General features: G+C 44.2%; 1 protein-coding gene and 1 long non-coding RNA gene across 19 annotated transcripts in view; one reads left to right on the top strand and one right to left on the bottom strand.

Moving 5' to 3' along the window:
- Positions 1–16,426, top strand: part of LOC309664086 — an 85,607-nt gene extending 69,181 nt beyond the window's left edge. Inside the window, exons 1-6 of one of the 9 annotated variants that reach the window (XR_014265573.1) lie at positions 8,848–10,188; positions 10,973–11,020; positions 13,078–13,145; positions 13,541–13,629; positions 13,890–16,376; positions 16,412–16,426. This is a non-coding gene — a long non-coding RNA (uncharacterized lncRNA). Of the gene's footprint in view, positions 1–8,285; positions 8,813–8,847; positions 10,189–10,808; positions 10,824–10,972; positions 11,021–13,077; positions 13,146–13,540; positions 13,630–13,889; positions 16,377–16,411 lie in introns of those variants that run through there. The other 8 variants (XR_014265579.1, XR_014265572.1, XR_014265574.1 and 5 more) reach the window with 8 other exon arrangements.
- The window catches only part of LOC309664075 (uncharacterized protein), a 106,104-nt gene that overhangs the window by 14,540 nt on the left and 70,367 nt on the right, over positions 1–21,197 (bottom strand). The window contains exons 6-7 of one of the 10 annotated variants that reach the window (XR_014265565.1): positions 7,683–7,983; positions 515–7,438 (exon numbers count right to left, since the gene is read on the bottom strand). The exons of 4 other annotated variants lie outside the window; for them this stretch is intronic. Coding sequence is in view for 4 of the 6 variants with exons in the window: in XM_082469075.1 (XP_082325201.1) it covers positions 7,925–7,983 (59 nt within the window). In the remaining 2 variants the exon portion in view is untranslated. Of the gene's footprint in view, positions 1–504; positions 7,984–8,220; positions 8,247–10,662; positions 10,803–18,632; positions 18,707–21,197 lie in introns of those variants that run through there. 5 more of the 10 variants (XR_014265564.1, XM_082469075.1, XM_082469081.1 and 2 more) reach the window with 5 other exon arrangements.

The raw sequence follows: 21,197 nt of genomic DNA, 5'->3' as shown, positions 1-21,197 counted from the left end.
CCTCTTGCGTCTCCCTCCCACCCCTCTAGGTGGTTGCAAAGCACCGAGCTGATCTCCCCGTGCTATGCAGCTGCTTCCCACTAGCTACCTATTTTGGTAGTGTATATAAGTCCATGCCACTCTCTCACTTCTTCCCAGCTTACCCTTCCCCCTCCCCATGTCCTCAAGTCCATTCTCTACATCTGCGTCTTTATTCCTGTCCTGCCCCTAGGTTCTTCAGAACCATTTTTGTTTCTTTAGATTCCATATATATGTGTTAGCATATGGTATTTGTTTTTCTCTTTCTGACTTACTTCACTCTGTATGACAGACTCTAGGTCCATCCACCTCACTACAAATAACTCAATTTCGTTTCTTTTAATGGCTGAGTAATATTCCATTGTATATATGTGCCACATCTTCTTTATCCATTCATCTGTCGATGGACACTTAGGTTGCTTCCATGTCCTGGCTATTGTAAATAGAGCTGCAGTGAACACTGTGGTACATGACTCTTTTTCAATTATGGTTTTCTCAGGGTATATGCCCAGTAGTGGGATTGCTGGGTCGTATGGTAGTTCTATTCTTACTTTTTTAAGGAACCTCCATACTGTTCTCCATAGTGGCTGTATCAATTTACATTCTCACCAACAGTGCAAGAGGGTTCCCTTTTCTCCACACCCTCTCCAGCATTTATTGTTTGTAGACTTTTTGATGATGGCCATTCTGACTGGTGTGAGGTGATACCTCACTGTAGTTTTGATTTGCATTTCTCTAATGATTAGTGATGTTGAGCATCCTTTCATATGTTTGTTGGCAATCTGTATATCTTCTTTAGAGAAATGTCTATTTAGGTCTTCTGCCCATTTTTGGATTGGGTTGTTTGTTTTTTTTGATATTGAGCTGCATCAGCTGCTTGTAAATTTGGGAGATTAGTCCTTTGTCAGTTTCTTCATTTGCAAATATTTTCTCCCATTCTGAGGGTTGTCTTTTCATCTTGTTTATGGTTTTCTTTGCTGTGCAAAAGCTTTTAAGTTTCATTAGGTCCCATTTGTTTCTTTTTGTTTTTCTTTCCATTTCTCTAGGAGGTGGGTCAAAAAGGATCTTGAAGTGATTTATGTCATAGAGTGTTCTGCCTATGTTTTCCTCTAAGAGTTTTATGGTGTCTGGCCTTACATTTAGGTCTTTAATCCATTTTGAGTTTATTTTTGTGTATGGTGTTAGGGAGTGTTCTAATTTCATTCTTTGCACTTGCCTTTTTATCCCTACTCAGTACACAGCGCCATGCTGAGCACAAAGCAAAGGTTCAATTCATTGACGTTAATTGGGACATCTGTGACACTGCGGAGTCACTGTAGCTGGGGACTGGATTGTCTGTGTTGACGTCACTCAGCTAAAGAGAAGCTGAGAGTTATCAGCTTGTTTAGACTCATAGATGATTCAATTTTCCCAAATAGCCTAAAACTCGGTCTCTTACTGGGGTGACAAACTCTGCCCAGTTTGCCAAGGATATTTCTCATTTTAGCACCAAAACTCATGCATCTCAGGAACCCCCTCAGGTGCAGGCTGACTGAGGTGGTTGGTCACTCTCTCCACTGGTGACCCAACTTTATAATGATGCAACTTCCCTTCGTCTTAGTCTGACCTGGCTTCTCCAGCCAAGCCATTCACCCAAGGCTGGATGGAGGCATCCAGTGGCCCAGCCATCTGACCTCTGCTGTGTGTCGTTGTCCTACAGACGAACAAGCCAGAACAAAGGGATGAACTGCACAGAGGCAGGGCCCTACACGTATAACCTGGTTATAATTTTCCTGGGAGAGTTTGGGTTCCTGGCTTATCCATCCATTTCTTATGTATGTATGTATGTATATATTTATGGCTGCGTTGGGTTCCTGGCTTATCTGTCCACTCCTTATTTATTCATTTATTTGTTTATTTATTTGTTTATTTATTTTTGGCTGCCTTGGGACTTCATCGCTGCGTGCGGGCTTTCTCTAGCTGCGGCGAGCGGGGGCTACTGATCGTTGCGGTGCGCGGGCTTCTCATTGTTGTGGCTTCTCTTGTTGTGGAGCACGGGCTGTAGGCACGCAGGCTTCAGTAGCTGTGGCTCGCAGGCTCTAGAGTGCAGGCTCAGTAGTTGTGGCACACGGGCTTAGTTGCTCCACGGCATGTGGGATCTTCCCCAACCGGGGCTCGAACCCGTGTCCCCTGCATTGGCAGGTGGATTCTTAACCACTGCGCCACCAGGGAAGCCCCCGTCTGCTCCTTGTAAAGAACAACTGCCTCTCAGGTTGGCTCATCACTTCTGTTTTGCCTGTGACATACAGAAAGACAAACCGACCAGCCCAACATGACCCTGCTCAGAACAAGGTTTTCTGCCAGGTTTTCACATGCTGGAAAACTTGTGTCCCTCGGAAAGAAACCCCAGGAAAATGAAGCCTAATTTTTATTTATTTTTGCATTCAGAGAGGAATGGCAATGTCTTCCATGTCCTAGACACATCTTAATTTGTGGATTTTCTTCTTATTTGACTCTCTTAATAGGAGGAAAGTATGCCAGGGCTGATTTATGGATCTCCAGTGGTGCCAGGCATCATTTCACATGTGCACAGCTGCTCCACAGTAGTTTAACTTGGCGGATAGTATTAAACCCTGGAATTGTGTCATCTATTTGTACACGCATACAATAGCCTCCTTGTGCAGGTTTTTCAAGAATCCTTGCAGGCATGGTTGAGACTGGGCGTTTAAGGAGCCTCACAGAGTGATTTATTCTGTTGGAAGGCTTTCAGAGTTTCCAGAATGAAGGATGAGATAGCATTTTGTGCCATTGATTAAGTTCCCCCGGGGAGTTAGAGTCGGGCTAACGTGGAGAGGCCTCAAGCCCGCGGTGGGAACTCCCGTTTCAGTGGTCGTCCAGGCGATGTGGGACATGTGACTGCTGACAGCAGGCTGGCTTTCATTCTGACGTGTCGCAGGGAAGCAGCTAAAAGTGGGGGGCGGGATGATCTAATGCAAGTCGCCGTGGGCGTAAATAACTTGAGAAGCTCTGTTGACAGCAGAAAGTCCGGCCTCCGCAGTAGTTAACAAGGCTATCTTCAAATTCAAAGGGCCCTGACATCTGTCACAGTTGTCCTTTGTAGTCAAGGGTGCTACTGTGGACACCGTGTTTATCCCTGCAGCCGAGTGTGGCTGAAAATACCCGTGTGTGACAGATGATAAGGCCTTTCTGCGGAGGGGGACAGAGCGGACGTGAGAGCCTGGCTGGGGTTCGTGTGCGGGCCTCCCAGCGCACAGCTTGGCGTGTCACAGAACATCTTGTCTCCATCTGCAGCGACCTGGCCGCTCTGGCCTCAGCCCCTCGGCTCCAGCGGCCCGCAAGGGTCTCCATTCTTGAGCGACTTTCCCTGGGTCTTGCTTGCTGTCTCCCCTGCCTGCACAGGGCAGGCAGGCTGGTGCCAGACTCCTTCCTACACCCCGGCTCGGGGGAGAAGCCCTTTGAGGTGGGCTGGGTCCCTTGACACTTTTGTCGATGGGTGATTTTATTTTGCCACTTCAGCACTGAGCGTTTTCAACTGGAAAGACCTTTGAGGCTGAAAGGACTTCCCCCCTTTCTTGGTGTTGCCTGTCTTAGGACAGGGAAAGGCAGAGGCAGTGCTCTGGGCTCAGGTGTGCCTCTCCCGTCGGTGGGCTAGGAGGGCACTTACACAGTTCATTGCCGTAAAAAATGGTACCTCACCAGCCTATTCTCAAAATCCTTTCTTAAGGCCAGAAATTCCTAAAGGCTCATCTTGGAAGCCTAATAATAGGTTCACAAGCCAGCGACAGGGCTCAGAAAGCCTTCCTGCTCGGGCGTCTTGCTGGGGGCAGCAGCTCGGTCAGGCCCGGGCGGCGCTGGTGGCCGCAGCCCATGGCCAGCACTGTGTGACTGCTTATTACTTCGCCTCTTTGGCAAATAAAAATCTTTTTACCCATGGGTTCAAGATGGGGCTTAGGAAAGAGAATAAAAGGGCTTCTTGGTGATGCCTTAGCCTTAAAATCTCCTATGGGAGGAACTGCTAATTGTCTTGAACAGGGAAACCCCAAGAATCTTATGAGCTCCTTAACCACTGAGTGAATCGCCTTATCAGACCTTCTTCGAGAAGAGTCTGGTGCATAAGGAAGTTTTGATGAGGATGACTGAGAGATGAGAGCGTGGTGCCTGAGACCCACCCTGGGCACTGGACTTCCCCGGGAGGCAAAGACGACTTGAGCCTCCATGAGCAGCTAAGGGACACTGGTGTCCAAGAACAGACATCTTCTCGGGAGGGAGAGCGGGTCTGGAATTGGGAGGCAGGAGAACTGAGCACAGACTTTGTCTACTTCACAATTCTGCCCCTTTGGTTTGAGGTCATTCAGTAGAGTTCCATCCCACACAAGTCTTGAAGTTGTTTCTCCAAGGAACGTCTCTGAATCAGCTTTCATCTCTTCTTGACCCTCTAAGGGACGCTGGGAGGGAGGCCCAGAGTCCCCAAGGCTCCGGCGCATGTAGCAACAGTCTCTGATCCTGTAGATATTGTTTTTTTGTTTATTTGTTTGTTTGTTTTTTGAGAAAGTAGGAGGAATGGGATTGAAAGTAACAAGCATCTAGTATGTTCTGTCATTCCCATTTTATAGATGAGGAAACTGAAGTTCGGTTATGGGACCAGGATTACGTGAAAGCGAATAGCAAAGCTGGGATCTAAACGTAGGCCACCTACCGGGGGTGAGCAGGTTGACAAGTTAGCCCAACTCAAGAGAGCCCCCTGCACCTGACTTCTGCACTCCATCTCAGAACTGTGGGCTTCTCTCTACAGTCCTGACTGAGAACTTCACCAGGAAGACAGCAGGTTCTCCTCATGGTGTTTGAGAAACCACTGACTAAATAATGAGCCTTGCCTGTATCCCTGATGATCTTTTAAAATAGTAAATAGTAGCACTGCTATAATGGTGAACATTGAAATGCCACCATCTGCCCTTGGTGTTTCGGAAGGTACCAGGCAAATCTTGCTGTTCTGAGACCGATATCTAAATTCTTTTAATTAACTCATTTATTGACCAGGGGATTTTTGCAGAATCTAACGCCTGTGGCTGGTGATTTGTTATGTAAATCAATATTGAAACGTCTCTGGTCAATAACGTTTGGGTAACAAAAGACGTATTAATAAGTCTCTGGTCAATATTAATAAACCTTATTTGGTTTGATGAGTTAAAACAATACCCTTAGCCTCCACTGTGTATGTTGGACAAGAGGTCAGAAGGAAACAGTTCCTCTGAGATGACTCTCCAAAGAAGATCCTAATAGGTTTGGGTTGATAGACATCCAAGAAGTTACAGATGATAGGGGTTGACACCCTTCTAAAATTACTACATGCCCAGTAGGCTAAGCCCATGGTTTCGTTCCTTTTCCATTGGATTTCTAAATGTCAGAAGTCCCCATCTTCATGGTCTGTGACGTGATGGGGCCCTTCTAGTTACAGAGCTCTTCCTCATGAATTGCTCTGTGAAACCTCCAAGACAGTGCTTCATTCCTTTTCTGTCAGGTGAGGACATGGAGACAGAACGCCCGTGCATTCCTGACGGCAGCACAACTGGTACACCACGGAGCTGGGGCTAGAATCTAGAACATGAGTGCTTTTAGCATTGCCCCGCCGTGCTCCCTCTCCACATTCCACAGAAGGGTTATTAAGGATCACATTTTGCATAAGGCAGCCGATGGTAGCAATGGTCACCTGAAGCCAAGGTCCCAGGCTGTGGAGCTGGTAGGGCTGGGGCATCTCTTGCCTTGGCTTGGGGTTGGCCCAAGGGATTAAAATCACTGGGGTACAAGAGGAAGGATGCCAAGGTTGGAAGCCGGGCCCAGGCTGAATTGGGCTGTGCTGGCGGCATGCGAAGTTATGAAGCATTTTCAAAGTACCTATGACATTTTTTTTTTTAGGTAATAAAATCTTTACGTTCAAACTGTTAGAAAATATTTGAAACAAGCCATTCCTAAATATGTTTATGTAAGTATTCCTAAGACACACTACACACATGTGTGAGTCAGACTAAGTTCTTCATAAAATAGAACTGAATTCAGTTGTTTAAAATGGGTTTGCTGTTGGGTTGCATGGAGACATGTACGTGATTTGATCGTAGCCCTCACTTTTCAATGTTTTGAGTGTCAAAAGGACATAGGATGGCACCTTTCTTAGGAAGTGTGATTTATAGTATACTCCACACTCAGTGAAAATTGAGTTTGTGTAGTAGTTAGGATTAGGTTGCTAGAAGATCCAAAATAACAGTGGTTTAAAGAAAATAGAAGTTTCTTTTTCTCTCATGAAACGAAGTCAGTTCACAGATGGTTTGGTGGCTTCGTGGTATCAGGGGCTCCTCCTATCTTGTTACTCACTATGCATGAATTCTATTTCCAAATTCACTTCGTGGGCCAGTATGGCTGCTGGAGTGCCAACAATTATATCTGCAATCCAGGCAGTAGGAAGAAAAAAGGAGTGAAAATGAGGGAACGCTCTCTTCTACTTCCACTATGTCTCCTCAGCTAGAACTCTGTGATATGCCAGATCTGGCTACCAAGCAGACTGAGAAATGTATGATTTTAGCTAGCCGTGGTGTTCTCAGCTAAAACAATAATTGGGATTATTTTAACAAGGAAAACAAAGGGAGAATGAATATTGAGTGGCAATTAGGAATCTCTGCCACAGGTTGGTTATGGAACCTGTTCCCTTCATCTTGTTCCCTAGGCTCCCCACACTTGCTCCTTGCCCATCCGCTCTTGCACACATGCAATTAAAAAAAGACCCTATTGCTTGAGAGACCCAGAGCCATGCAGAACAGAAAAGATCATTATGGGTGGAAACTGAGTCAAACTAGGGAGCTTCAAGAGCTATGATTATTTGCCTTTATTATCAGTATCATTTATATCATCATCAAAAAACCTTACTGTGTACTAGAATGTGTAGGGGAAAACATCAGAGGTGTTAGGAAATATAATACAGGATTCCTGTCTCCACCCTTGACTTTCTCATTTGGGGGAGATGAGACTCCCAGAGTAAGGTCCTGTCAAGAGCTGTGAAAGGGCTGAGATTTTCCCCCACTTGTAAGTGAGGAGCTAGCCCGCCAGTGTCCTGGGTGCTGGCAGGAGACACAGGACCCTGGGTCAGAGATAAAGAACTTAATTATAGCAGTAGTCTGAGCGCCAGTCTTTTCTTGTGCTAGTTCCCCAGTTCCCGCAGGGTGACTCGGGTGGCCACATGGCGACTGCACGGCAGCAGGTGTCATTACAGGAGAGGAACCTGGGGCTCAAGGCAGGCAAGCCTTGTACGATGGGAAGTAAGGGTGCCGCCCCTTCTCCCGAGGGAACCTCCGTCTCCGAGGTTCCAGGCTGCCCACTTGTAAGCATCCTTGTAAAGACGGTCCCTCCAGAACAGAGGTGTAAGCGTCTCCGCCTGCAAGATGTCAGACACAGGAGAGGCCCGTGGAGAACCGTCTCCCACCCGACGTGACACAGCGCACGCCAAGCGCGGCACCAGGACAGAAGCACCCCGGTCCCCTGTGAGTGAGCAGAGCGCGCTGGGGGCCGCGCAATCGGGGGCCTGGAAGGGAGGGTGAGGCTGGACCAAGAGTGGGAAGAGGGCTCCGACCCCCATGCAGGTGCGCAGACGCGGTACAATGAGGCGTTCGCAGACCTACCGAAGAGCAGTTTGGTGGAAGGGAGAGTGTTACAGGAAAGCCGTGGGGTCTGGACGTCCCGGCAGGGCCTGGGATGCCTGAGGAACTTCCCACAGTGAGGAGGAGGGTCGGTAATGGTGCCGCCGGCGACACGGCTCGGGATGGCCGGAGTGGAGGAGACGGGAGGCGAGGCAGGGACCGGTCTGGGCATCAAGTGCTGGGTACGCGAGCGCTTCCCACATGGCAGGGCAGCGCACCTGTATTTATTGTTTCGCTTCCTTTACTATGGAGCAGGCAGGCAAGCTTGCAGGGAACTTCGTGTCTGTAAGGATGAAGGGGTAGCACCACTGATAGACCCGTCATCTCAAGTGGCACTTCCTGAATTTCTCACGAGGGCATCACCCAGGTGTTCAGTGCTGGATCCTCTCATGTATTTTAGGATCAGGCCCTTCCCTGCAGGTATCAGTGTGAGGTTCTAAAGGACCCCGGGGGCCCTTCCTGCCCAGGATAAGGGAGGGCTTTGGTGTGGGGCAGATGGATAGAAATACCTGTGTCGTACCTGGGTGACCAGTCACAATAGCAGCTCTGAAAGTGAGAAAACTAGTGTAAAGGACACGTCCCCAGGGAAACCCGGATACTAACAGACAAATGGCTTCAACAGAGGAGCCCCTGACAAAGAAGATGCTGGACATCCCTGTCCTTAACCCTCAGACTGGAGACGGAAATTCTACGTGTCCTCGAGTGGCTTCCTACTCTTCTCACAGAACAGTCTTGGCTCCTTGACGTGGTGTGAGAAGCAGGAGCACGTCCCCCGGCCCCCGCACCTCCACAGTGAGTGAAGTGGCCCTGACTCGGCTTGGCTTCTGCCATCCATCATGGAAGGCTTTGGCAGACCACTGTGGAAACAAACTCCTAAATATTTTAAACAGAGACCATGGCTGACAGGAGTCAAACTTTCTGTATTAAGGGAGGATTAAAACCTCAGCTATTTCCAGTAATTTATTATGCACCCGCTTATAAACACATTGCACTGGTCACAGAATGTATACGTGTAGCAGGCCCTCCAGAGACAGATGAAGAACACTTCAAGGGCATCAAGGGCACCCAGGTTCCAGCATGGAAGCAGAGTCACAGTTGGCAACCTTTGCACAGTAAGTCCCCTGACCGTTGGTGACCTGTGTCCTGTGGGCCACTGTCTGGGAACCACTGCACATGGCAAAGGAGCAAGACCCTCTGGCCTTACTCAGACCCATCATTACAGTGTCCCCAAAAGTGACCCATGTCAGCCTTCAAGGGCTCACGTTGAGAAAGGCAATCTGTCTCGAGAAAAGCCATCCAAGTGCCAAATTATTGATGGACAGTCACCACACCCAGTGTGCTGTGTCTGACTGTGGGCACCACACCTCAGGGGCAACATTAGCCCCAAACGTGACACATGCAGGGCAGATGCATCCAGACCAGAAGGGGACACAAACCATGCGACACTGGGACAAAGGAACAGGATTCACATGGATAGAAGGGGGGGCACGCTTGCTGTCCGAATGCTCTGGAGGTCGTGGAGAGGAAGGTTTTCCCAGGGTGGGGGCGGAAACCAGTGGTAAAGGGTGGTCGCTGTGAGAACAGATTTATGCTAAAAAACCCGGGGGTGTGGGGGGAGTACTTCCTAACAGAGCTCTTGAGAAAGGGCTGAGCTCTCTGCCCCTGGAGACGCTCAAGCCTTCGCTGCACAGCCATGCTGGAAGAACCCTGCAGAAAAACTCCAGCATCGGATCACTGAAGGAAGGGACTAAGTTGTTTCCCCCACAGGACCCTGTGATGCCATGCATGGGGGACTTGAATCTGAAGTTGGTGTGTGTGTGGTGTGGTGTGTGTGTGGTCTTGTAATAGAGAAGAATAAATCTGACTCCATATTGGATCTATTTCTTTAGCTCCAACCTTTGTGCCCTGTTGCCTCTGCTTAGTCATGCTGGCTCTGCACCTTTTGTAAAAGAATGTTGCCTATGGCTTGAAATATACAGGATAGCCTGACCTTGACCTGACCTGAACAGAGAATAACAGGGACGTGACCTGGCCTGCTGGACAGCTACAAGAACAAAGGATCTGACACCAAGAAGTTTGCAACAACTAACCACACCCCTCCCTCACCTTGCCTTTAAAAGGGCTTTGCTGATAGCTTTTCGGGAGTTTGGTCTTTTTAAGGCATGAGCCACCTGTCTCCTTGCCTGGCCCCACAATAAATCTCTCTGCTCCAAACTCTGATGTTTCAGTATTGTTTGGCCTGTGTATTAGGCACACAGACTTGCGTTTGGTAACAATTATGGCGAGCCAGCCAGGAATCTGTGCCTGTGGCGGGTGGACCCCAGCCAGGGACAGCCCCTTCCCAAGTTCCCAGCAGCTGCTGGAGCTCATTTTGCTCCGGGGAACTGCAAGGGACTCTCCCTGAGAGGCGTCAGCTGCCCCAGTGCACAAGGCCATTTGGAGCAGAGAAACATCCAGAGCTATGGTCCACATTTGGTGTCACTTGGGGGTAAGTCGCTCCATCTTGCACAGGCTGGGAATTCTCTCCACTCCATTTGGGTTACTTCCCTTGTGGGAAGTGAGACACTCTGGGTCTGTTCTCTTTTGAGAGCTAAGCCAGTCTATTTGGAGACCTCCATCTGGGAGTAGAAATGGAATTTTAGACTATACCTCCACTGATTTTGTGTGACCGTAGCTTATTTGTTATTTGTGTTTTTGTATGTGTGTATTGTTTTGGGGTGAGCCACTCCAGCTTGTGCCTTTGTTAGTGAGACCATACGTTTGTTGTTTGTATGTGTGTGTATCAGTATGCATTGGTCAGTTGAGACGTCTTCGGTAACAGGGCTCGCATATGACGGCACCAGGGTATCCTTCCCTATTGTGTTGGGTTTCACCTGTGGTCGAGCATTGGTTGGGATTTTCCTTTTGCAATGAATGGGTATCTCCCTTTTTGGTGCTAGGGAACTGTGATCGTGAAAGACCATTTTGCATTGCATTTGTTTGCTTTATTAATATTAGATAACACCGGCCATGAATAATTAAGTATGGCTAATCAGATCTCTGTTCCATCTTATAGTACCCCTAGCATGTATTTTGCAAAACTGGGAGATCTTCAGTATGCTCCTAGAAAGAGAGAGAAAGAAGGTATTTTTTTAACACTTCACCACCACTACATTCTTTAGACTCTGGACTAAATTAATTAAGATGATGAAACTCTCTTAAAATTCCAAAACTGGTTCTTTTTGCATATGCAGTTAAGAGAAAGCTGGCTTGATAAAATACCTTTTTTTCAGAATTCTGACCCCAAGAGAACAAAAATATTCTGAGGAGCAAGCTTGAAGGTAACTAAGTAAATTCAACCTATTCCAACTGTTATTTTTGGTTTGCATTTGCCAGGTGAATTGCCATGACACGTGTGGTAATGATTCCTTATCTTTACATTTGCATGTTGTTTGTTGTTAAAAAGTAGGATCCTTGTTGAGGAAATTGTTGGACTTCACCCTTTTGTTTTTGTTCTGCAGGTATTAGATTTTGTTCTTTGTGTGTATGTTTACATTTGTCTTGCATAGAAGTATGCCAGCTATGAGATCTCTTGTCTATCTGGATGTATGTATGTTTCATTATGATTAGGTGTCTTTGTCTTTGGATAGTATTGCTGAGGTTAACTTGTAAATGAGCTCTATTTAATAGACTTAAAAGTAAATGCTTACAAATTAAATACTTACTACTATTTAGAAAACAAGCCAAAATGAATTTCAGGTCCTCATGATCTGGGAAATATTCACTACGGAATTGATATCTGGTATTGAAGCTAGCTTAAGCTTGTTGGTTTGACTAATACAGACATGTCTTTTAGAAAATTCAAACTATTTAGGATAAATCTTATAACCAGCAATAGAAATTTCTAGTAAGCGTTTCCGAAAAATAAGTATAAATTGTGAGAGATGCCTTTAACATTACTTACTTACTTAGGATGCTTTTAAATGCATTTCTATCTTGTAATAGAAAACACAACTAAAAGTATCTTAAACAATTACGACTAATTCCTAATGGTTCCAGCATAGATTCAGTCAGTGAATCAGTGACATCAAGGATCCAGGTTCTTGCCATATTTTCCTCTGCCATTCTTACATGTCAGTTTTGTCCTCGGATTTGTTCCCTCATGATCTTAAGACAGCTTCCACGGCACCAGTCCTCATCCAACAATGACCAGATTCAGGAAAAGTATGAACCTTTTGTCCCTTTCAAGAGCAAAGGAAACCCAAAAGTTCCCTTATTTGCCTTCACAGTTCTTAAGCAAGGTTGCACCTGTACTAAATCAAATATTGCCAAGAAGAAAAGGAATTACACCAGGATTGCCTTAACCTAATCCTCATTCACCCACTGGGGCTAAGGAGGGACCAATGAAAATCATGGGCCTAATAACTGAACAGTATTGGGATTCTCTTGGCAAGGAAGTATGAAGGGAATTGTTGGTGTGGTCAATACAGACATGTCTTTTATTGTGCCTGGGGTTACTGAGGGTGAATGGGTTTATGTTGTTTCTGTTGCACAGTTTGTCAACAGAAAAAAAAATTAGCTTGGTATGATGAAATTCTTATAAGTAAATTAGATGCAAATAGGATGAGAGCTTTTGGGTGACCTCTTTAGAAATGGCTGTGATTTGGGAATGTCTGCTTAAGGGTGGTCCCTCCAGATATTTGGTAACTTAAATTTTAGAGTTGTGCTAGTTTGGGTGGGATGATGGGGGGTTACTGAATAGCTAGGTCATTCCCAGGCAGGTTACTGAAACATTAAGTACTGAACATAGAAGCTAAAGGTGTCTGGGACTACGTTTGGTGCCACACTGAGATATTTTCTGTAAAAAGCAGATGTTTTAAAAAATTATTATTGTTGTTTGTTTGCCAACCTACAGAATGCTAAAGGACAGTTCATAATTGATTGCTTCTTGGTTTTCGCTAGAAATTAAGGGTTTTTGTTTAGAGCTTTGGATTCAAATTTAAATATGTAATTAAAGCTACTAAAATAATAAAGGAAACATTTCCGTATACAGCAGGAAAGTAGGATATATGTTTGGAGTTTTACACATGGTTGGGCTGAGATTAAGTTAAACTTAAGTAAATGGATTTTGTTATTAAAAATAGGCTGGTGCAAAACTAGATTTGGTCCCTCTCTACTAAGGGAACAAGTTTACTTAGAATGCTGCTTTTGATAACAGATAATGTGAACTTCCTTGCCTTTAAGTGATCTATATTTGCTTCTGAGATCTCTTCTCACTTTGGTTAAGAAACTAGTATTGTCTTACAGTGACTTGTGATCTTATTTGACCAAGTGTTTTGAAACTTTTTGACGAACTTCCCAAGTATCAAATTTTAATTAAAATTCTTTTGACCTCCAGCTAACTTTGGGATGCTTTAGAGGGCCCTTGACGCATCTTAGAGAGAAGTATTTAACTCGTATTATTTGGTATGTTGAATTACACGGGAAGCATTGTCAAGTGGGTGATAAGCCTCCTCAGATTATACAGTACAGATAAATGTTATTAATATAGATATTCTAGAAATTATGTAAAGTTTCTGAAATGTAGATATGTCCTGGTATAATGCTATCAGTCATAATTCTGGTTATCTTAAAATGTTGTATATCGCAGCAACTTGACTAAGCTTTTTTGTTAACACACTGTAATCAGATCTTTAACCTTGCCTTTTTAAGTCTTTAATAGACAGTTAAGCTGATGCTTTGCAAAAGTGCTTCATCTTCAAGAAGATTCATAGGAAGGACTAATAAATTTTAGATTATACTTTTTTTTTTTTGCCGCACGACATGGCAAAATTAAGTCACGATATTAATTCCCCGACCAGGGATTGAACCCGTGTCCCCTGCAGTGGAAGTGCAGAGTCTTAACCACTGGATCACCAGCGAAGTCCCTCAGGTTATACTGCTGAACTGGGTAAGAAATTAAAAACCCTAATGGAAATCCTGATGGCTTCATAAAAAGTTAACAGAAGGATTGGTTACTAAGTGAACTGCTGAATACGGTTATAATGTTTATGGGTTTTCTCTGGAAAATTACTGATTTTGATTTGTGTTTTCCAGATATAGGGAAGCACTTCCCCTCCAGTTACTCATGACTTAACAGCAATTTGGTAAATTATACCTTGCTGAGTAAAACTGAAATATTTTTCTTTTCTCTCTGGCTGGTCCCTCCAGAAACTGGAGATCCTTGGGTTCTGAGCAGCCTTATCAGGTGAATGGGAAAGACTGTCTTGTCTCCTGGCATGTACAGGAATCTTGATATTTTGGGGACCAAGAATGCCACCGAGGCAGAATCTGATGGCAGGCCTTTGGCATGGATTTCCTGGCCTTGAGAGGCCTTTGGGAATTCAGTCTAAGACTCCTGAGGAGTTCCACCACAGGCAGTTTGGGAAAGCCTATGTAGTCAATTGACCAGACTTATAATTTACGTGTTTGTGGAGAACACTGCCTGCTTTAAGTCTACTGCTAAAAGCACATGTACAATGCTTGTGTGGCAATTGGGTATAAGTAATAAAATATATGGCCTATAAAGTGTATACCCATTAACATACCTCTGAGCCTGTTCACAATATTTGATCAGTTTTCCCCCATCATGAATATCTAGGCAAATATAAAGGAGGCCTAGCACCAAGGGACATGATCTAGACCTGGGGCAAGAAGCTAAATCACCCTGGCATCAAGGGACATGTTTTGGTCTGTTGAAGAATTTGCAATTAACAAGGGAGACGATGGGAAATCTGTACATATTTTGAGGTCTGGGGAAGTCATTCTAGCTGATACATGATTTCTTAAACTTATACTGACCAGAGCAGCCTGTTTTGTGGCTTTTCGGACATGCATTGTACATCTGCCTTGGCCACGGAGGAGTGCAATACATTTGAAAGTCAAAACTGGAGATGTGGTTCAGACGTTCAAGGTAAAACTAGGTGGCCATTGTGCATGTGATTTCAGGCACATTCCTGTATTGCTGAAAACTTGAATTTTCTGAGCTCTGTCCTACTTGGGATGCCACCAGCCATTCTCAAAGCAGTGTCTGCTGGCAGACGGCAGCTGCAACCATATGACCTCAAGATCTCCTCTTGTAACTATTAAACTGTTAGACAATAAAATTGTTTTAGATGTCAGCAGAAAAAGGATACGTGCAGTGGTCAATTGCTCCTGTTATATATATGTTAATACCACATCAGAAGTTAAAACCTACTTTGATAAAAGCACACAACTGGCTACCTGGCTACAAGTCTCCCCCAAAGTGCCAGGTCCAGACTGGTTTTCAGGCTTATTCTCCTGAATTCCTCAGGGAATGAGATTTTTATTATACAAGACTCAGATCCAGGACTTGGAACTTGAGAATATTTCCAGCTCTGTGTCCATTCCCCAAATCAAGGTAGGACTACGTCCCATTTCAGCAGGAAGTAGCCAGAGTGGTAATCACCCCATTCCCTGAAAGAATTGGGGAAGGATGAAACAGGATTGGAGTTTGAAACCAAATCACTGTGAAACGGAGTTCCTCTGCTGAGTTTATGATTAACCTCTCTATCTAAAACACTGTTCCCCTCTTGTTGTCTGACACCTCCTCAAGACTGAGGAGTATCAAAGAAAAGGGAAGAACTGTAATATGGAGGAACAAATCTGACTCCATATTAGATCTGCTCCTTTTACTTTAACCTTATTTAACCTTTGTGTTCTGTCGCCTGTGCTTAGTCATGCTGGCTCTGCATCTTTCGTAAAAGAATGCTGCCTATAACCTGAAATACACAGGACAGCCTACAGGATAACCTAACCTTGACCTGACCTGAACAGAGAATAACAGGAACATCAGGACCTGACTGTGACCTGGCCTACGTAGACAGCTACATCCAACAACACAAAGAAGTTTGCAACAGCTAACCACGCCCCTCCCTCATCTTCCCTTTAAAGGGCTTTGCTAAAAGCCTTTGGGGAGTTCCAGCTTTTTAAGGCATAAGCCACCCATCTCTTTGCCTGGCCCTGCAATAAACATTTCTCTGCTCCAAACTCCGATGTTTCAGTATTGTTTGGCCTCACTGTGCATCGAGCACACAGTGTGTGTGTGCTGTATGTTGTTATGTGTAGATGTGTGTGTGGTATGCATGATGCGGTGTTTCTGTGTGGTATGGGTATGTGTGGTGTGTGTGTGGTGTATATGGTGTGTGTCTGTGGTTTGTGTGGTATGTGAGGGGTGTATGTGATAGGTGTGCGTGGTATATGTATGTGTGTGGTGTGTGTGTGGGGGGTATGTCCAGTGTGTGGTCTGTGTGTGTGTGTGGTATATGTGTGTGTTGCATGTAATCTGTGTGTGGTCCGTGTGGGGTGCGTGTATGTGTGTGATCTGTGTGTCATCTGTATGGTGTGCATGTAGTGTGTGTGGTATATGTGTCTGTAATTTGTGTGGTGTCCGTGCTGTGGGGTGTGTGTGTGGGATGTGTGTCTGTGGTTAGTGTGGTGTGTGTCATGTGTTTGGTGTATGTGTGTGTATGGTATATGTGTATGTGGTGTTTCTATCATCTGTGCTGTGTTTAGGGGTGTGTTTGGTGTGTGGAGTGCATAGTGTATGTGTGTGTTCTGTGTGTATAAGTATGTGTGGTCTGTGTGGTGTGCATGTGTGTGTGTATGTGTATCTGTGGTTTGTGTGGTGCGTGTCATGTTTGGTGTGTGGTGTCTGGTGTGGTGGGTGTGAGTGTGGTTAGTGTGGTGTGTGTCATGTTTGGTGTGTGTGTGGTATATGCATGGTGTATGTGTGTGGGGTGTGTGTGGTGTGTCTGTGGTTTGTGTATCTGTGGTGTATGTGTTGTGGTCTCTGTGTGTGGTAGGTTGTGTTTGTGTATGGTGTGTGTCTGGTTTGTGTTGTATGTGTAGTGCGTGTGGTGTGTGTTTTGTGTGTCTGTGTAGTGTGTGTGATGTCTGTGTGTGTTTTGTGCCGTGTGTGTAGTGTATGTGTTGTGTGTGTGGTATCAGTGGTGTCTGTACACAGGCAGTACACGCAATGTCCTGACACTGTCCTCTGTGTATGGGATGAGTGTTCCGTCTTCCCAGGTGTGACAGGGGTGTCCTTTTCCTCACGCCTTCCTTTACACACACGGGAAAACCAACGACAGGGGAGAATTGGCAGTAGCTTAGAGCCAGGCCCACTTCCGGTTAGTTTAAAGAACATTTATGGATGAAATGGCCAATCTGAAGTAAAAAAAAAAAAAAAAAAAAAGAGGTTGTGGGGAGGGAGACAGGTTAAAAAGAGAAGAGGAAAGGAAGCAGGAGGAGGAGAAGGAGAAAAACTTGTGAACTTCAGAACACTATACTTGCGGTCAAACAGAACAAATTTCTTTTTACTCGGGACATAAACTTGTCCTAAGCAATGTGCTCGAAGGGAAAATTCCCAAGCTGCAGTGCTAGGTTCGGAGTCATTTATCAAGTTAATCATGATCTATTTTCTTGCCCTGAATAGCGTCAGCTGGAATATGTTACATTCCATCCCAGGAAGGGAATCCAAGGGAACAATTCCCAGCAAGCAACTGTTCAGTCTGCAGAGTGAAAACCTCCAAGTCTTTTCATTACTGTTCCCAATATTTTTCCATCATCTTCCAATTGGGGAGATATAGTCAAATGGGAAAATAAGGATTGGAACATACATTATACAGTTTTGGAACCAACACGGTGTTGGTGTCAGGAGAGACCAAGATTCCAATCAGAAGGCAAGGCGAGGCTTGGTACAAGATATTCACTTACAGAGGGTGGAAAAAATAATAAGGCTGGCCTGGTACATACTTGGCACAAACTTGTAAGAGTACAAGTGCTTAACTCAGTTCCTTTCACAAGTACCTGAAATAAGTGGTTGGCCTAATGATATTTTAGCATTCAGCTATGTAATATTTGACAATATGCAAAACTATAAAAATGTAGTGAATTGTACACTGTGAATTGTAAAAATGAGTATCAATTTGAGGGACACAACAGATTTAAAATGTAAATTTTTATAATTCTGAAGTGTTATTATGTTCATTTTCTTCATTTGAGATAAAAAGTGCCAATATTCTATTTGACTCACAGCCCTGACGCAGCCACCTTAACCATGAACGTCCACAGGAAAAACAATGAACTGGGCTACAAACTAGTTTCTCTAGTTTATGAACTACTGTCAGCCGTGCGTTCTCTCCCTCTTCCAAATTTGGGCCTGATATTAATACTACAAAGGCCCTATGTATCTATACATGAAAAGGAGGAAGCTGGGAATTTTCTGGATCATGTGGGCTAACAAAAAATTTCTCATGGAATACACAATGAATTGAAGCAATATTTTTAAAGAAAATTTACTTAATTATAATTTATCAAGTTAATTTCTTCTATTCTTCCTTATTTGGTTGTGAGTAAATAGTCTACCGGCAAAAGATATTTTCCTATTGTACTAAAGAATCACATTATCCACTTTTTGGCATTGGTCTAGAGTCTAGACATTTTTATATCAATATTATGCAAAAAAAATCACTGGAATTTAACCTAATTGACTACTCAAGGCACTAGATTAAAAGTCAGTGAATCCACCCAGGAGACAAGCGAGCACAGGTGCACAGCAGTTGACCCCTGGCATGTCAGCTGTTGCCTTTTGGGTTCATGTGAATGTGGGGAGGGTGGAAAAGAGCGAATTTGTTGACAAAATTTGCTAGTCACCCAAGGTCAGATTTTTTGCCTTGGATTGTTTTGGGAGAACCCTGCCAACATTTAGGAAATATGATAACTTGGACATTTGCCTATAATTCTTGTAACCCCTCCCGGCTGGAGCTAAGTATTAGCATTGAAACACTCATGTTAAAATGGTCCTCCAAGGTTCAGCATCTCTAGGCTGCCTAACTCTGCTCCCTGTTCCATGTCACCTCAATTCTAAAAGCTCCACGTGTTCTTCTATCCCAGTGACGCTGAGCTGCATCAAGTTGGCCAAGCCAGCAAGCTTTGGGAGTTAGTGGAGGAGAACATTTTGACATCATCTAAAAAGAACATGTATTGTAATTACAAGAGGGTGGGGAGTGAGGAGACTTCTCCCCAGATAATTGGACCCAAATGGAAATAAGGCTTTGCAAAAATGGAATTATTGAAAAATATCAGTAACAATGATGTCTAGATGGTAAGTCAAACAGTGGCTCCCTACAAAATCCACCGATTTATCCATTCCCTGATGAAAACCTTTACTCAGCGTTTCCTCTGAGAAACACTGCCAAGCACATGGGTGGGTGTTAGACAACACTCATGTGTAAGGGAGATGGCCCTGCTCGGAGAGCCATTCTCAGAGCTCCGAACGGACGAGGACAGCTGCCCGGTGCCCTCAGTCTCCCTACCGCTGACATTTCCTCACATAAGCCAAGAGGAGGAGTCTGTGACCCAGAAGGCCCTCAGAAGCATTTCACGGCTCCACCCTTTTCAACCGCAGGCATCAGAAGAAGATCCTGACAAGGCACAGCCGGGCACACTAAGGACACAAAGCACGGCTTGTTTAAGTGAACTCATCCCTGTTTTGAAACCCACTGATAAACACAAACTTTTTGCAGATAAAACAAGAGAGGCAGAGAACAGAAGGTGGTTGCCAGGGGTCAGTGGGGGCGGAGGGGCTGAGTACCACGGGCAGCAGAGGGGGCGTTCTGTGGGAGGGAGTGGTTGGTCCTGCGTCCTGACTGTGGTGCACCTACGACTCTGCGCATGTCTCAAAGCTTACAGAAATGTACATACACAGAAAGTGAATGTACTGGATGCCCATTCACAGTAAACTTAAAGAAAAGGGGACCCTCATGCACTGTCGGCGGGAATGTAAATTGGTGCAGCCACTATGGAAAACAGTATGGAGGTTCTTTAAAAAAACTCAAAATAGAGCTACCATACGATCCGGCAATCCCACTTCTGGGCATATATCAGGAGAAAATGTATATCTGAAAAGATACATGCACCCCAATGTTCACAGCAGCACTATTTACACAAGCCAAGACATGGAAGCAACCTAATGTCCATCAACAGAGGAATGGATAAAGAAGATGTGGTGATATATATACAATGGAATATTACTCAGCCATAAAAAGGAATGAAATAATGCCATTTGCAGCAACGTGGATGAACCTAGAGATGATCATACTAAGTGAAGTAAGTCAGACAGAGAAAGACAAACATCATATGACATCACTTATATGTGGAATCTAAAATATGACACAAATGAACTTATTTACAAAACAGAAATAGACTCACAGACATAGAAAACAAACTTATAATTATCGAAGGGGAAAGGGAGTGGGGAGGGATAAATTAGGGGTTTGGGATTAGCAGGTACACACTACTACATGTAAAATAGATAAACAACAAGGTCCCACTGTATAGCACAGGGAACTATATTTAATATCTTGCAGTAAACCATAATGGAAAAGAATGTGAAAAAGAATATAAACATGCACACACATATCTGAATCACTATGCTGTACAACAGAAACTAATACAACATTGTAAATCAACTATACTTCAATAAAAAATCTTTTTTAAAGTGAACTCAAAAATTATATACATAACACTATCTTTAGTCAAGTGTGGAAACAGAGACCATAAAATAACCCATTGGAAATATACAGCACTTTCCAGGTTAAAACTCCTTCAATGTAATTTAAACTGTATACTCCCATTGGTCTTGACTTTAAAAGATTAGGAGACATGTTGATATGAAGATAAATGTTTAATAGATGTATTGGACAAGAATAAAACTCTGTCTCCTAACAAACAGCCAGAGCAAGAACTTTCTGCCCCCAGAGACAGAGTGTGCAGTGACAGCACAGTTCAAGACCCCATTCCAACCGTGTCCATCAAACTGGGCACTGAGCCTGATCCGCCTTTGTATTTTCAGCACAGTTTTGCTCAGAGTAGGTGCTCAAAAAATCTTGTTTTACCTAAAGTGAAGGGAGGAGAAGGCTTCTGGCGGGTACACACAGAGCAGAAGCTCGGAAGTATCCCCAGTGTGGGATCCATGTAACTTCAAGTTAATTTTGCCACCGTGTGTAAACCAAGACTGCCCAAGGTATTTTCGTTTCATTTAGTTTGGAAGTCACTCAAGGTGGAGTTCAGAATTAAGAAATTGGATGCTATCTTGGATATTGGTGATGGGCCATGAAAAATAAATTAGGTCCTTTAAATAGTAAGTACTGTATAAAACAACCCAGGAGTTAGCCAGAGAAAAAAATGGCAAAGCCAATTTTTAAATAAACTTTTCTGTAATCAATCAAATCTTTTTAGAATTTAGATAATATAACAGACTCAGAATTTGGTCATAAAAAGAAAGCTGCCAAAATAACAACATAAAATAAATGTAGAACACTTCATTTTTACGAATTTGTTTTTTCAAAAGAAAATAGAGACGCTGCCAATTTATCCCTCAGCAACCTTCCAACTGGGTAAAGCACTAAAATAATATATGCTATTTAAAAATTATAAGGAATCCGTTAAATTGCCAAG

Source organism: Balaenoptera physalus (assembly GCF_965194825.1).
Source record: "Balaenoptera physalus genome assembly, chromosome: 7".
NCBI classification, from domain to species: Eukaryota; Metazoa; Chordata; class Mammalia; order Artiodactyla; family Balaenopteridae; genus Balaenoptera; species Balaenoptera physalus.
The sequence above is the reverse complement of the archived record's forward strand: the minus strand, read 5'-3'. Positions and strand labels throughout refer to the sequence as shown.